At 40.8% G+C, this 13,906-nt stretch overlaps 1 protein-coding gene across 1 annotated transcript; it reads right to left on the bottom strand.

Moving 5' to 3' along the window:
- Positions 1-6,719: 6,719 nt before the first annotated feature.
- Positions 6,720-10,220, bottom strand: LOC147902832 (putative pectinesterase 14). The gene is made up of 5 exons (XM_087373333.1): positions 9,753-10,220; positions 9,204-9,372; positions 8,886-9,092; positions 7,805-8,049; positions 6,720-7,044 (listed from the first exon to the last, which is right to left on the bottom strand). The coding sequence occupies exons 1-5, from the start codon at positions 10,103-10,105 to the stop codon at positions 6,894-6,896; spliced, it is 1,125 nt and encodes a 374-aa protein (XP_087229459.1). The 5' UTR covers positions 10,106-10,220; the 3' UTR covers positions 6,720-6,893.
- Positions 10,221-13,906: the final 3,686 nt, after the last annotated feature.

Raw genomic sequence — 13,906 nt, 5'->3', positions numbered from 1 at the left:
CTTTATTTTTACTACCAAGCTCCCAAGTAAGTGCAGCACAATAGACTACTTGCTCTCATTAACCTTGGCATTCAGGATGAGCCCCTATATTGCATGGACCCTAACAACCATCAATTGAGCTTTCCCCACCTCTACTATGCTCCTTACCCAAGCTTGCTTCAAAATACATCGAAAGTCTTGACTGCTACCCCTAAACGTCCATCACTGGGAGATGAAGAGGTGATGACATTCTTGCGAACCATAAGACTTGCAGGAGGATTGCTACTAAGGAAGAAGGTGGATGCCATAGGGACGAAAGGCTTGAGGGTAGAAGCAAACTTCATGTCGACAAAGAATTCTTGTTTTTGCTGCAAGCCATTGCCTCTAGCTGTGATTATGGAGAAGCTTTTGGATTGGAAACGGAGGTCACTTGTGGTATACATGATGATGTTGCCATAGAAGACATGCAATTGATTGGCCATCTCCTCAAAAAAGGATTGTATAAAGCATTGCTCAATGCTTCGTGCAATAACCTTGGAGACAACCTCATTGCCTTTGCTATATCCATCTTTGCCTTTTCCCTTGACTGTTTGCCTCTTCCACTATTGCTTAATTGAGAGATCTCCACACTATCCTGATAGAACTTATGCATCCATCTAAAAGTGATTTGCGAGTATTTTCACCCTCTTGCTCTCTTTTTAGTCCTACAGGGCCACTGACAAAGCTTGCACTTTCTAAAGAAGGAGCCAATAGATTAGGTTGCAAGGGACTAAGCTCTTGGGTCTCAAATCTTAGATCCCTTTGGTATTGGGCAACCTCAGTTCCCTCCAACATCTCAATCTTTCTGACTCTCTCTCTCTCTCTCTCTCTATATATATATATATATATATAAAAGAACTTGGAATACTCTTGCTAACCTCAAACCTTGATAGAAATCGCTGTGCTAGATGATTGCACAAACTCTTTCCCTTGGTGTCAAGCATTATGATAATGCTTTTTTTGGGTAACAATGTAAGCCATCATATTTCACATTAAAAGACAAAAAATAATCGGGATCTCCATTCTAGTGCTATTGAAGAAGCATATGTACCCTCAATATTTTAAGCATTGAAAGAATCCTTACCTCTCCCTTACCTAGCATTATCTTATAATGAACTTGTAAAATATTCTAATCATACATCCTTGAAAGCTCTTAAATTCACTTTGCAACATCCATAATAGTGTCCATCAATGCTACATATAGCAATATCCCACATTGAAGCCATAAATTATTCCAATTCTACATCTTGAAAGCCACCGGGCAACATACACTGTCTAGGATGTTCTTTGCTTCCCAAATAATCTCAAAACTATTTGGAAAGGCAAGAAAACCTTGGACCATGGTAAGAAAAGCTAAATTAATCTTGTTGATGGGAAAGAAAATGCATACAATAATTGATCAAATAGCTCAAATATAGAATGGCGATGATTGTAGCCAGCAAATCCTTTTTTTGCACAACAATATGCATCAACAATTAGTCCCAAGCAGGAAACTTGCTTGCATGATGGGTGCTATCCATATGAGAGTAGTTGAATTTCTGAATGCACCTATCCAAATCCAAGGTTGGTGTTAACCAAAAAGCATTCAAGCCATCAAGACTCGGAATGTGGATATATCCATCCATAATTTGACTTGATGTATTGAATAGCTTTTCATGAGTATTGTCATGCAATATGGTAGGATTTTGAAAGGCCAGCTTCATGATGCAACCATCCCTATAGAGCTGTTAGAAAGTTCTTGAGAAAAGCTTGGCTGAACCGCCTTGCTCCTCATCAAAATGAACTTGACATTTGAAGTGTTGATTAGGACGACCTATATTGTTAAGCTCAATGACGATGAGAAAATCTAGCCTATCGTCAATACTTGTAGCTAATGGATGTAGCTCGATGCCATGTTTGGAAAAATTGTATGTGCAAGCAAGAGTCAAGAAGAGTCACCTTAAAATCGGGTATCACCTCACCGCTTTCTAAGCTTTTTATTTTGGCTACCTATCTGCACCTTTTGCAAGCCCTTATTTCTTGACAACTTGAGCACCCTTGAGTGGAGGATGTGCCGAAAGATCAAGAGAAAGTTGCATCTTCTATGAGTTCGCAGTATGAGAAGCAAAGCTTTGTATGCGGTTTTAAACATCAGGAGTCAAATCTTCATCTATCCTTTGCACTTCTGAAAGTAGAACTTGCCTTTTATAGCTTCTCCTTATGACATCTCTATGTGCAAGTCATGGATACGAAAAGCCTTGAACTTTTTTCTCCTCAAAAGATTTCTTCTCCATGCATTCACCAACACCTTTGAACACTACCTGTGGTCGATTGTTGCGAGATAACAAAGTGAAAACATCTTAGGCATCTTATGAAATGTGGAAGCTTGTCCCAAAACAGCACATTGAGCTTATCGAAGGTAGTTCCGCAAGCACACCGTGGCTAGCGGATTTGACATTGTGATTGAGACAGATAAACTAGGGCGCGTGAGCTGGAATTTGAGGCAGTCGAAAGGGTGCCAGGAGGAGAGGGGAAAGTCTTCATGCGCCCCTTGCAAGCATGTTGCTACAAAAGATACAAAGTACAAATTTCCCTTTAGCCTGCAAGAAAGAAAATGGTGTGCCACTTCTGATTGCGCGAAGCATCCCCTATCATTGGAACACTGGCAAGCAAAACTGGCAAGGCAGATAGAGTTGGTGACGAAGAACATTGTGGAAGAGCATGCGAGAGGACATCGGAAATGATTTGTGAGAGATCCTTCAATTTCTTGCATGGATGTGCGGGGAGGCAATGGGCCAAAAGGGAACTATAGAGGAAGAAATGTCTCAAGCATGCAAAGAGAGAGAGAGAGAGAGAGAGAGAGAGAGAGACCAAATTAAAACGTGATTTGAACCGTGAAGAGATCAAAACCGTCAAAACGAACAATCCATGCACAAATTGATCACCCCGTTGTCAAACTCAAGAGGAGCCCCTTGATCGACACATGGCACAACCATTGATTGCCATCTCAAACTCCAAGGAATTATATAAGAATAAGAAAGAAAAGAAATAAGATGAGACATTTAATAGGCCGTTGGCATAGGCATGTTTTTTAAAAGGCTTCAAGACTCTTGAATGGGACTTTGCTGTCCAATGACACGACTGGTCCTCCACCAATCTCACTCCTAACAACAATTTTTCGGTTGGAGATTCTTGAAAATCGTCCGTCACGATGGATGCAGTGTGCACCGAGCTGATGATTTTGAGAGAAAGACGCTGGCAACGGAAAGAATAGTCAAAGCAGGTGAGAGCAGCTCCTCTGAACTCGAAAAGGAACCAACGCCTGTCGATGTCTGGGGCTACGGGGGAGTGCTGTCAATGGACAGCAGAGGTAGAAGAAGCAGAAGGCCAGGAGAAAGGAGAACAACCCACATCAATTTTTAGTCGACGCCATTATTTCATCTCCCCACCAAAAGACGAGCGCAGGCTTAATTCCGCCTCAGAAAGGCTGCAGCTTAAGTAGCTGTAGGTAGTTAGCCATCTTGTAGTATGCCTCCAGAATCACTTCTCCTTTGCTAGCATTCCATCGGTCCTCTTCCAAGCCAAATTTTCATGTAACATGTTGCATATTTAGGGAGGAGCTTCCTACGTTAGTGGGCACTCTCCGCTTGTCCAAGTATTTCATGAAGTTTGTTTGGTGAAGGGTAGGTGTGTGAGCAAAGTAGTTGTGGGTCTCTTCGGATGATGTACATAAAGGGACCATTTGAGATAAACAAACTTCTTAGAGAATCTCCTCATTATGCATGCATGTAGGTATGTGTACATCTTCGTACTAATGTACTTATATATGCATGTTATGTGTGTATATGTACTTGTGTGCGTGTGTGTGCATGCACGTAGGCATGTGCCTACATGTATGCTTGCATGCACATGTGCATGTGCATGCACTATTGTTAAAGGAAACGTAATGGTGCCATGCAATTTTTTGAATTTAAGTAGCAAAAAGCTTTAAATTTTTGAACCATAAAAAAAGCATTTGCAAAAACTTGTTTAGATACACTCTTTGTGTTGCAAAGAAAGTGCTACTAAGGAAGCGAAACAAGCAAACATAGATTATGTTTTGCAAAACATTGGTAGAAGTTATAAAAGTCTTCCTTTAGTTGAATATTCTACGCTTGCCCAAGGAGAAAGTAAAGGCAGAAAACCTATATCTTCCACTATAAATTAATGGAGATACATTGAGCAACTTAAAAATTAAGGAGTAGGGCTACATCTCTTATGTAACAAAGCTCAATTTACGAAGTTGACTAATCCTTTTGCCTTGTTCGATTGTAGTGCCTTGTAGCTTTAGATATGCCTAAACTCCCACTCGTCTCACCCTCCTAGGTAGTGGTAGTACACATTTAGAGATGTTTTACATGTTTTCTTACACGACAAGAATCATTTCATTCCAAAGCAAAATCTCGTACCCCTCCACTATATAGTATGATGTGTGATAGAGAGTGCTTAGAATAGACTCCATAAATAAAAGCTACATGTGCAAGCTTTTATTAGATGGGCTTTCATTTTTGAAGTGCACATGCTCTTCAAAAAAAGAAGAAAGCATTTGGATACAATTGGTGGGGTCAAGTATATTGAATTGATGTTGCTTTCTTTTGAGAAAAAGATTATTTTAAGCTTAAAAGTTGAATAAAGTCTAAGAAACACCTAATAAATAAAAAGGAATAATGTTGATAATTGATGGGACAAAATAAAGGAAACCAGGGATGTTTTTATCGAAGCTATACTTATATATCAATATAAAATCTTGGCAAAATTTTATTGAGCTAGTCTTTTTAGTTTCATAATATTTGTAGAACATATTACAATTTTATATATTTTCTTTTGAATTTTAAAGAAAAAGTTATAAATCCTGGTGAAACTTTAAATTTTTTCTCATAAAAGTTTCAAATCGTGGCGAATTTTTCAAACCTTTTTTTATCAAGGCATACAAACTTTCGACACCAATATAAAAGTTTCGCTTCTTAATGAAACTAATATGAAAAAAACATCCATGAAGGAAACGTTTCGGAAGCAATGTCCCATTGAACCTTTGAAAGCAATGAGTGATATATATTCATTTCATTCTCTCCATATTCACAAGTTATTCATCTATACTTTCCACTACCTATTCTAAAGGCCCTTAATCTAAACAAAGAATTCTATACATATAACTTAACACAAGGAGAAAAAGATTGAAAAGGCCTTTATTTTTTAATTGAGAAATTTAGTTGGTTTCTAAGGTCCAAAGGTGCAGCAAGGTCAAAGGTGGATAGCATGCAAAAAGGGGAGGGGGGGACTTAAACTAAAGACATCCACTATGTACTGTTGAGGTCCAACCACGAGTCTATATGAAGACATTGTAAAATAAAAAGAGTAAAAGAAGTCTAAATTCATATCCTCATTAATAGGAGGTGAACCATTTTGGCTGCTATGGGTAAGTTGGTAAGACTCCTTAGTGGGGTCATATCTGTGTGAGTTGAGTATGATCTTGTAATTGGGGTTGAGTTTTTCTTAGCTAGGTTGGTAAAGGCTATGGGTAGTTTGCCCCTTGTAGCTAGCCACAATTTTGTACATATAAGTAATAAAAGCCGGCTCTTTTTCAAAAAAAAGAGAGTGGAAGAGCACCCTCCCTGAATAAAAGAGGGACATCCTTATTAATCTTAACGATTGAAACCTTGGAGGAAGAAGGATACGCCTAGGCAATTATTTTAAAAATATTCTTTTGATTTATCATACCTTTGAGGAATAGAACATAAGGAAATTTTCATTTGCAAATCGGCATATTAGCCTCACATTCACTCTCCCTTGTATGTTTATTTTGATTTCCTTTCATGAACTCGAGAGGAGCTCGTGAGCTTAATCTTGGGCTAATGTGGCTATTAACTTAACGTGCTATGCTCCAAATTCGGGAGGGACCGTATTACAAAGAGAAGAATGGACTATGATGTCATTAACTAGAGTATGTGCTCTCCAAAGTTAAGAGGGACAATTTGACAAGAGAGGCAATTGGTTGCTCTTCCTTTGTTCCTTGCTTCTAGTGCGATTTACTTTTTAGTATATGTGCTATGTGGTGACCTTGCCCTTTTATTCACCCCTATTGACTACAATAACTTATGCATTATGCCCCTCAAACTTTTCGTGCTAGAATATTTAGTCACCTAGAAGGGACTAGATTCTATGGCATATACATGGAGATCCTAAACCATTCCTTCTCCCAGATATAGTCATTAGCTGATTTGCATTCCCAAGTTTGGTGAATCATGTTTACTCTCATTTCATCTTATTCGATCTTGGCCCCATTTTCAGCCATGTTTTTGGGTATGTTATTTTGGTATGCTTTACTACTACATTTGTATGCTTTAATGCCATTTTATACTCTCTTGTTCTCTTGAAATGTTATAGGTTATGTTCTTAATGTTCAATACACTTTTGAAATTTGAGGAAGAAGGATATGCCAAAATCATATTAATGAGCATTGTATTTTTGTAAATCTTATTATAGTCATTATACTCTTCATATCAAAATATTTTGAGAACTAGTTGATAAATGGGAATATTACCTCCTACATTTGTAATTATGCCTAATTGATTTTGTAATAACTTCCATTGTGCACGCTACATGAATCATCAAAATTCGATTGCATGATTGCTCATGTACAAATCATTTATACATGTGTACTTCATACTACAATCAACCACCATGTCACGTAGAGCATGTGACTAGCTTAAAGAATGCAAGGGGCAAAAGAGATTGAACCCTATAAGCCACCATAAAGTCAACAGAATCATGATAAAGTTACAATGATGAACATGGCAGAGAGCGACCATGGGGCAGGCCAAGCTGCTCTGAGGCTGTTGATCCTGTCCGAGTACTAGTCAAGTTTCTTGAAGCCAGCTGCCTCCATCGATGAAGCTCAGCTGCAAGAAAGGTTCAGCTTCGACATCGCTAAGTTGGTGGGACCAGGGCACACGCTGTGAGGGGTTGGCCCCAGGGCCATAGCACTTGTATTGGCCATAGAATACGGTACTAGGGTACAAGGGGTGGAAAAGGTTAGAAGAAGGAAAAAAATATTTAATGCGTGAACACAAGCAACCTTAAACATTTTTATTCAAGCAATCTTAATGAAATCTTGCAATTCAAAAATTCTCAAATGTAAATCGAGAAATTTCGCAAACTTAAAGCCTTTGAAATCCTCTTTTGAAAAGGAGTGGATGCATCCAAAGTAAGAGATTATCCGATCATCGAATATATGGATAACCCAAAATCAGAAACTTGGGAGAACTTTAAACCTCTTTTGCAAGCAAACGAGATGGGCTTTGAATTCTACATCCCCTTACAAGGGACGTGATGCCTGAAATCTCCTTAAAGGCACCAGCATGTTGCTTAGGTCCAAATCGATAGATAATGTAGTAAGATAGATATTACGTAAGGAATTCAAGCAACAGAATGATTCGAAGTGACAGGTAATGTGGTTGACATAAGGAATTGCAGCAACCTATCTATCCAAATCGACAGAGATTGAGTTTACGTAAGGAATTGGAGCAACAGAGCGATTCAAAGCGATAGTAATGTTGCAAGCTTCAGATTCCGCAAGAATGTCAAGCAACGGAAATCTACAAGTTAGCAATGTGCAAGATTTGCAACTCCGAATGTGCTAACAGTACGGTCGATGAAGATTGCGATCTCAAGCAGGATTCAGCAACAGAAACGATTGATCAAATTAAAGGATTCAGCAAACAGGATAATTTAACGAACGGACTGCGTGAGGAGAGAGAAGATTTACTACCTCTGCCTTGACGGATTCCCCCAATCAAACCAGCCGGCCGGCGCTATGATGGCGCTCATGTAGGTGTACATGAACACCACACGCGAGTAGGCACCCCAGGCTCGCCCCAAGAACACCTCGCCCGTGCCATAGATGCTGCAATTCACGAAAACAAAGCCGCTACCATCACGCGGATCGTCCCTGTTTTGGGCTGTGATGGATCCGGACAGGTAACCTCTCTGCGCTTTCACGAACAGTTGACAGCTCTGCGAGGAAGTGGCACTCAAAATGTTAGTCTTCAATGTCCTTAACATACACAAGGAAGGCCACTCAAAATGTTAGTGTATAATGTCCTTAAAAGACAAGGAACTGCTTGTGGATCTGCGCGTTGCTGGCAAATATAAGATGAGGAACACGAGGAATTGAGCTAGATGCGCTACGGGCATGCTACACTGCTTAGTTATATAGCAGCTATACATACAATCAGGAGGAGCGAAGCAAGGCTTGTGAGGCAAGCAGCAGGAGCATAGATCGCGCGTTCCGGCAGAGCAAGGCTGAGGGAGTGAGCTAGCTGCGAATTACTGAGATTTTAGCAACACAGATCTGCAACTGGTGTGGTGTTAACTGAGTTTTTAGCAACATAGAGCTTAAGCTGGGACAACTGATTGCGTTGTTAGCAACATAAGATCTTAAGCTCGGACAGTTGATTTAGCAGCAGAGATCTCGAGGTGTAGCAAGGTTCAGATGGATGAATTTCAGAGGCGTCTGCTGGCAAGATTGAGCTGAAAGATCAGGAGCTTACACCTTAAGATTGAGATGGATTCACCTTAAGATCAGGAGCTTACACCTTAAGATTCAGATGGATTATTTTGAGAGGTGTAAGGCAAGATTGAGCTGAAAGATGAGCAGCGTAGAACTAAACATTCAGATGGATAATTTTGAGAGGTGTCTAGCAAGATTGAGCTGAAAGATGAGGAGCATATACTGTAATTAGATTCAGATGGATGATGTTAAGAGGTATATGGCAAGATTGAGCTGAAAGATGAACAAAAGAACGGATGATCTTGAGAGGTGTCTGGCAAGAATGATGGGGAGCTTATACCTTGTAAGTGGACTGGCCATGGCCGAAGATGAAATCGATGGAGCCTTCGATGTAGCAACCCTTGAAATAATGACGTCCCTGATAATCAAAGAGAGTGTCTTGGGCTCCGTAGAAACCACATTCGTAGAACGCCATCATATCTCCTGCCAGAAGAACGGCAACCGCTTGTCCCCCATAAGCTCCTGGCGATGGCGGTGTAGCTCCATTCTGTCACAACCCATCATGAATTTTCAATTCGTTTTCCTCTATCTCGTTCAACCCATTTCAGATTTCGACCTTTCCACGCAACCCAATTCTCTACTTTCTCGCATTACGTACCCTGAATCCCACCCCCCGAGCCACAAAGCTCGGTGCATTCGCAGAGAATGTCGCGCTGTTGGCCGTCCCGAAGCTGCTCGCCCTGTCGCTCCACGTTATCACCGTCGTTAGCCTCCCCGCTCCTTGCAACATTATGTTCGGCTTGTTGTATGGGATCGTTACCTTCTCGCTGTGTATCCACGTAGCAGACACAACTTTTCGTCAGAATGCGCTCATCTTAGACCAACATCATACAATTTCGTCACTAGCTATAGGTAAGAAAGTAGTCGTAAACATTTGTAACATGCAGATTCCGCTCATTTTCGACCAAATCATACACATTTGTAACAACCAGATTGCGCTCATTCTATACCAAAATCATACACATTTGTGACAAACAAATTGCTCTCATTTTAGTTTTAGACCAGAATTGTACACATTTGGAACGAGCTACAAAGTAGTCTAACGATGAGCTATTCTCTACAACGACATCTCATGGACCTGCAGGATCACCACCACCATAGTTGCAACCTGAATTCGCCAAGAACTTAAAGTAGCTTGGAGTCTTACTAGTAAATCCCAGCGTTGATCTGAATGTACACCCATTGCGAGTTCCCAACTGGTACAGAGTCTATCGCAGCTTGCACTGTTCTGAAGTTCCCTTTGCCGTGCTGGTCTACCACGACATATCTCGAGATGACGGCTGATCCTTTGAAAGAGGGCAGCAGGCTTCGGGATTGATCCGCAAGATGCAATGTGCTGACGGCGGACTCTGTAGCATCTTCTCCACCATTGAGAGGATGCATTGGTTCATCTTGCTTCCCCTGAGGCTTCGAGCTTCTAACGGCAGAAACTCCGTCGTAAGAAAGAAGCGCCAATGCAATGCAGCCCAGAAGGGCCAAGAATCGCAGGCCGGACTGCATGTTTCTCTCTGAATTCTGGATGAGTGGTGGCTACAAATTCCTCGAAGCGAATCTTGCACACCACTCACGAACGTCGTCGATCAGCTGCTCGCAAAGTGCATGCTGAAGATCAATCTTCTCGTCTAGCTTTGCGCCGATTTCGCACTGCAGGGAGGATGAATTTATGGGGAGGATAGGCCGCTTATGTCGGAGGAAAGTCCGTCGCTTTGAGCTAGTGGGACATCCCGCTCTTCACACGACCTGGCCCCGCTCTCTTGCACTTTATATAAATGCAACCACGTCCATCATCTGCCTCTTTCACCGCTTTCCATCATCCTTCCGCCGAATCATCTATATCTTTGCACAAGCTTCAAATCAGAGCTCCGGCTTCCTTCCAAATTTCTCCATGGCCCACGCCGGCATCCTTCATAGCGTGAACGTAGCCATGGCGGAAAGCGGTACTGCCATCAGTCCCCACGTCCAAGCTAGGGAGCGGCGAAGGATTCAAGATCCAGCAATTTGAAGAGGCATATCAAAAGCGTAAAAGGAATTATGGGAAGGTAAAGCGCCAAGGATGCATTAAGAATCCACGATCTCCAATCAGCTCCAGAGGCGGAAGGAAGAAGCAAGAGATTGTGATCTTGGGGTGCAGAGGGAGTAGATATATACGACGGAGAGCAAGCTGAGGAGTTCTAGGGATTGTAAAACGGTGATGCACTGATGAATTTCGGGTAGGAACTGTTGATTTGCACGGTGGTCTGATCAATTTCAACTGCAAAACGGTGATGTAGTGATGATTTTCGGCTGGGAACAGTTGATGTGCAGGGCATGGAGCCGAGGATTTGATCAAATTCGGGGTGATTAGATGAATATTTTGCTCCGAAGGATCGATTTAGAGGCGATGAAATCGATGATTCGATCGATATGTGGCTATGGCGAAGAAGCTAAGCTTGTTGGGAGCTGATAATCAAGCTATGGAGGCTGAATTAAGAGCGTGCTTAGGAGAGAAGATAGAGAAACTAGAGAGAGGAGAGAGAATATCATAGCGGTACCTGTTCACCGGTTAGCGCCGGTCGAGTTACCGGCCCCCAACCGTCACCCGCCGCTCGAAATAACGGCAAACTGCCGGCCATTCACTTCGCCGGCTTCCACGTGGCACCCACCCATCCGCATGCCCCATCATCCATCCCCACCCCATGCCCCATCATCCATCATCCCCCCATCCCACATCATGATGCCCATGGCCGCATGGAATCGTCATCATCACCCCCATCACCATGCCTAATCACCCATCATGAGATGCTTATTTATTCTATATTTTCCTCCCCCCCCCCCTCTATTTTATTCTATATTTTCCTACCTCCCTCTTTATTTTTATTTTCCCCTACCTTTGGATTCCCCCAACCCTACACTAATTCCATGCACACTCTCCATCACTCATTCCAAGGACACCCTTCCGTCCCGTCGCGTGCACCCTCTTGGTGTACCTCGATTCCATATCATGTTTTCCCCACCCCCACCTTTATCTTGCAGATAGGAGCCTTCACCTCTAAGAAACCTTGATAGTCATGTGCCTTGGTTTTGGGTAATGTTTTGTTCCACCAATAGAATACTTTTATAGTTAAAGTAAAGAGTCTCTCACCATGATTTCAGGAGATACACCATGCCTTCTCAACCCAAAGAAGTGAAAAAGGAGTAAAGGATGGTTTTGGAGGCAAGAGGGGGGGGCAAAAGGGGAGAGAGAGATTGTTTTCACTTCCTTGACTTATACTTTATGAAATCATTTCGTGAATGCATGCATGCATATATATTTGGCATTCCTTTTATTACAATCTAAGCATATTATGATTTATCTGATCACTTTTTCCCATGCTCTTGTTGAAAGGTACTCATTCAAGTAGAAGAATTTGCAATATAATAGTATACATTGTGCTCATTTTCTCATAGCCTAACTTATGTTAGAAGGATTGGAGGGGTAAAGGAGATCTAAAAGCATCATTTCTTTGCAGCTAAAAGTCGAATTCTGCCAATGTTGACTATTAATTGAATGCTTATACTACTAGGACACGGGTGTTTACAAAATATTTTTCTTGTATAAAATTGTTACATTTGAATGCAAAGGTTTTATCATTAACACTTTCATGAATGCATGCCTATGTCCTTTCATGTGTCTACATGTACACACTTGTACACATTGTGTGTGTGTGTGTTGTTGGGGGGGTGCATGCAATTGTATGTGTGTGCATGCGCATGTGTGTGCATGTGTCTATGTGCATGCATGCTCAATTGCTTGGCACACATAGCCACATAAACACATGCATACACCTAGGAATATGTGCTCACATGCATGCGCCCACCCACCTCTCTCTCTCTCTCTCTCTCTCTCTCTCTCTCTCTCTGTCTCTCTCTCACACACACACACACACACACACACACACACACACACACACGCACGCCTAAGTATTTAACTTTCCATGTGAAAACCATGTTTGATGCTCTTCATAAGATGTTGACGCAATTTACTCTCCATCTACCACTGACATTGATCATTCACTTCCTATGAGCACTCTCTCCTAGTTTTTAACAAGAGTACACCCTAAATAAACATACCCTCTAAATAGTATATGGGATATGCCCCCAAAAATATTTCATTAGCACTCATTTAACACGAGTTTAACACACAACAATGATAGGTGAAACTTCCTTGAAGCCATCCAAATATGTTTCTTAAATAAAAAGCATAATTAAGTTAAATCTAGTGTATTTTATAGTAAGTTATAGCCTTGGAGGGGGGCGAAATTCACTGTGGCTTTCTCTCCCATGTACAAACATTAAGGAAACCAAGGGGAAACCATGAGGAAAAAGAAGAAACATCTAAGCAATTATGTTCCCACCAATAGAGCATGCTTGGACTAATCCCTCACCTATTATGCCCTTTTTTGACCTCGAGCTATTTCTAGCTAAATTTATTATTTTTGTTTCAAGCCATTTCAAAGTAATCCATCACACCAATAGTACCAATGTTAAGTCATGGTTGTAGTATTTTCTTCACATTCCTTAAATTACTTTTATTTCAAGCCATTTCAAAGTAATCCGCCACACCAATAGTGAGCCAATAGTACCAATGTTAAGTCATGGTTGTACAAAAGATATGGTAGCATGAGAAACACTAACATTTAAAAGAAAACTAATTTTGGCAACTAAATTTCGTCAAATAGTATTTAATAAGAAAAATGTTAATAAATGTTTTTTTGAAGTTATTCGTAATAAACCAATCATTAGAATGAAAACGTTAACAAGTAATTTCTTTATTTTATTAGTTTAAGAAAAGGTCAAAATAAAAATAGAGCTTTTGGATACTAAATTTTGTAACGCAATGGTGGCATTATATTAAACATGTTGAATCCATCTAGGCCCCATCCTTTTCAATGCACGTGGTACACTAAAATTTTGTGAGGTGAACCCCCTAAGAACATTACCCAAATAGTGATGTAAACTATATCCCTCAATGCCATGATAGTGTACATCACTGTAACGTTAATCTTTAAGGTTTGACAGGCGATGCATACTTCTTCTTGATGTACTTACTTATAGAGATTGGAAATATGAGGACTTATGACCATCATAGACTATTGAAGGCTTAGAATACATTATATACTTGTTCAATGTAAGCATGGTAGACATACTTGTCCAGTATAAGTGTGCTAGATTGTTCAATTAAATTGTGTACTTGTATAATAAACACTCTAGATAGTTCAATAAGCTCAATAATGACATTTATAACAAATATATGAAACTTAAGTAGAAAGGGAGGCCCTATTG

The sequence above is a fragment of the Dipteris shenzhenensis genome, chromosome 4, assembly GCF_047967505.1.
Source record: "Dipteris shenzhenensis isolate YYH24624 ecotype China chromosome 4, Dip_SZ_1.0, whole genome shotgun sequence".
In the NCBI taxonomy this organism is placed as follows: domain Eukaryota; kingdom Viridiplantae; phylum Streptophyta; class Polypodiopsida; order Gleicheniales; family Dipteridaceae; genus Dipteris; species Dipteris shenzhenensis.
This window is presented reverse-complemented; position numbering and strand designations above follow the sequence as displayed.

Excerpts from the sequence above, each read along its gene's own strand:
- LOC147902832 (XM_087373333.1), bottom strand. The coding sequence starts at position 10,105 with ATGCAGTCCGGCCTGCGATTCTTGGCCCTTCTGGGCTGCATTGCATTG. Across the intron at positions 9,373-9,752 it reads ATCAACGCTGGGATTTACTA|CGAGAAGGTAACGATCCCAT; the intron begins GTAAGACTCCAA and ends GTGGATACACAG. Across the intron at positions 9,093-9,203 it reads CTCGGGGGGTGGGATTCAGG|AATGGAGCTACACCGCCATC; the intron begins GTACGTAATGCG and ends GGGTTGTGACAG.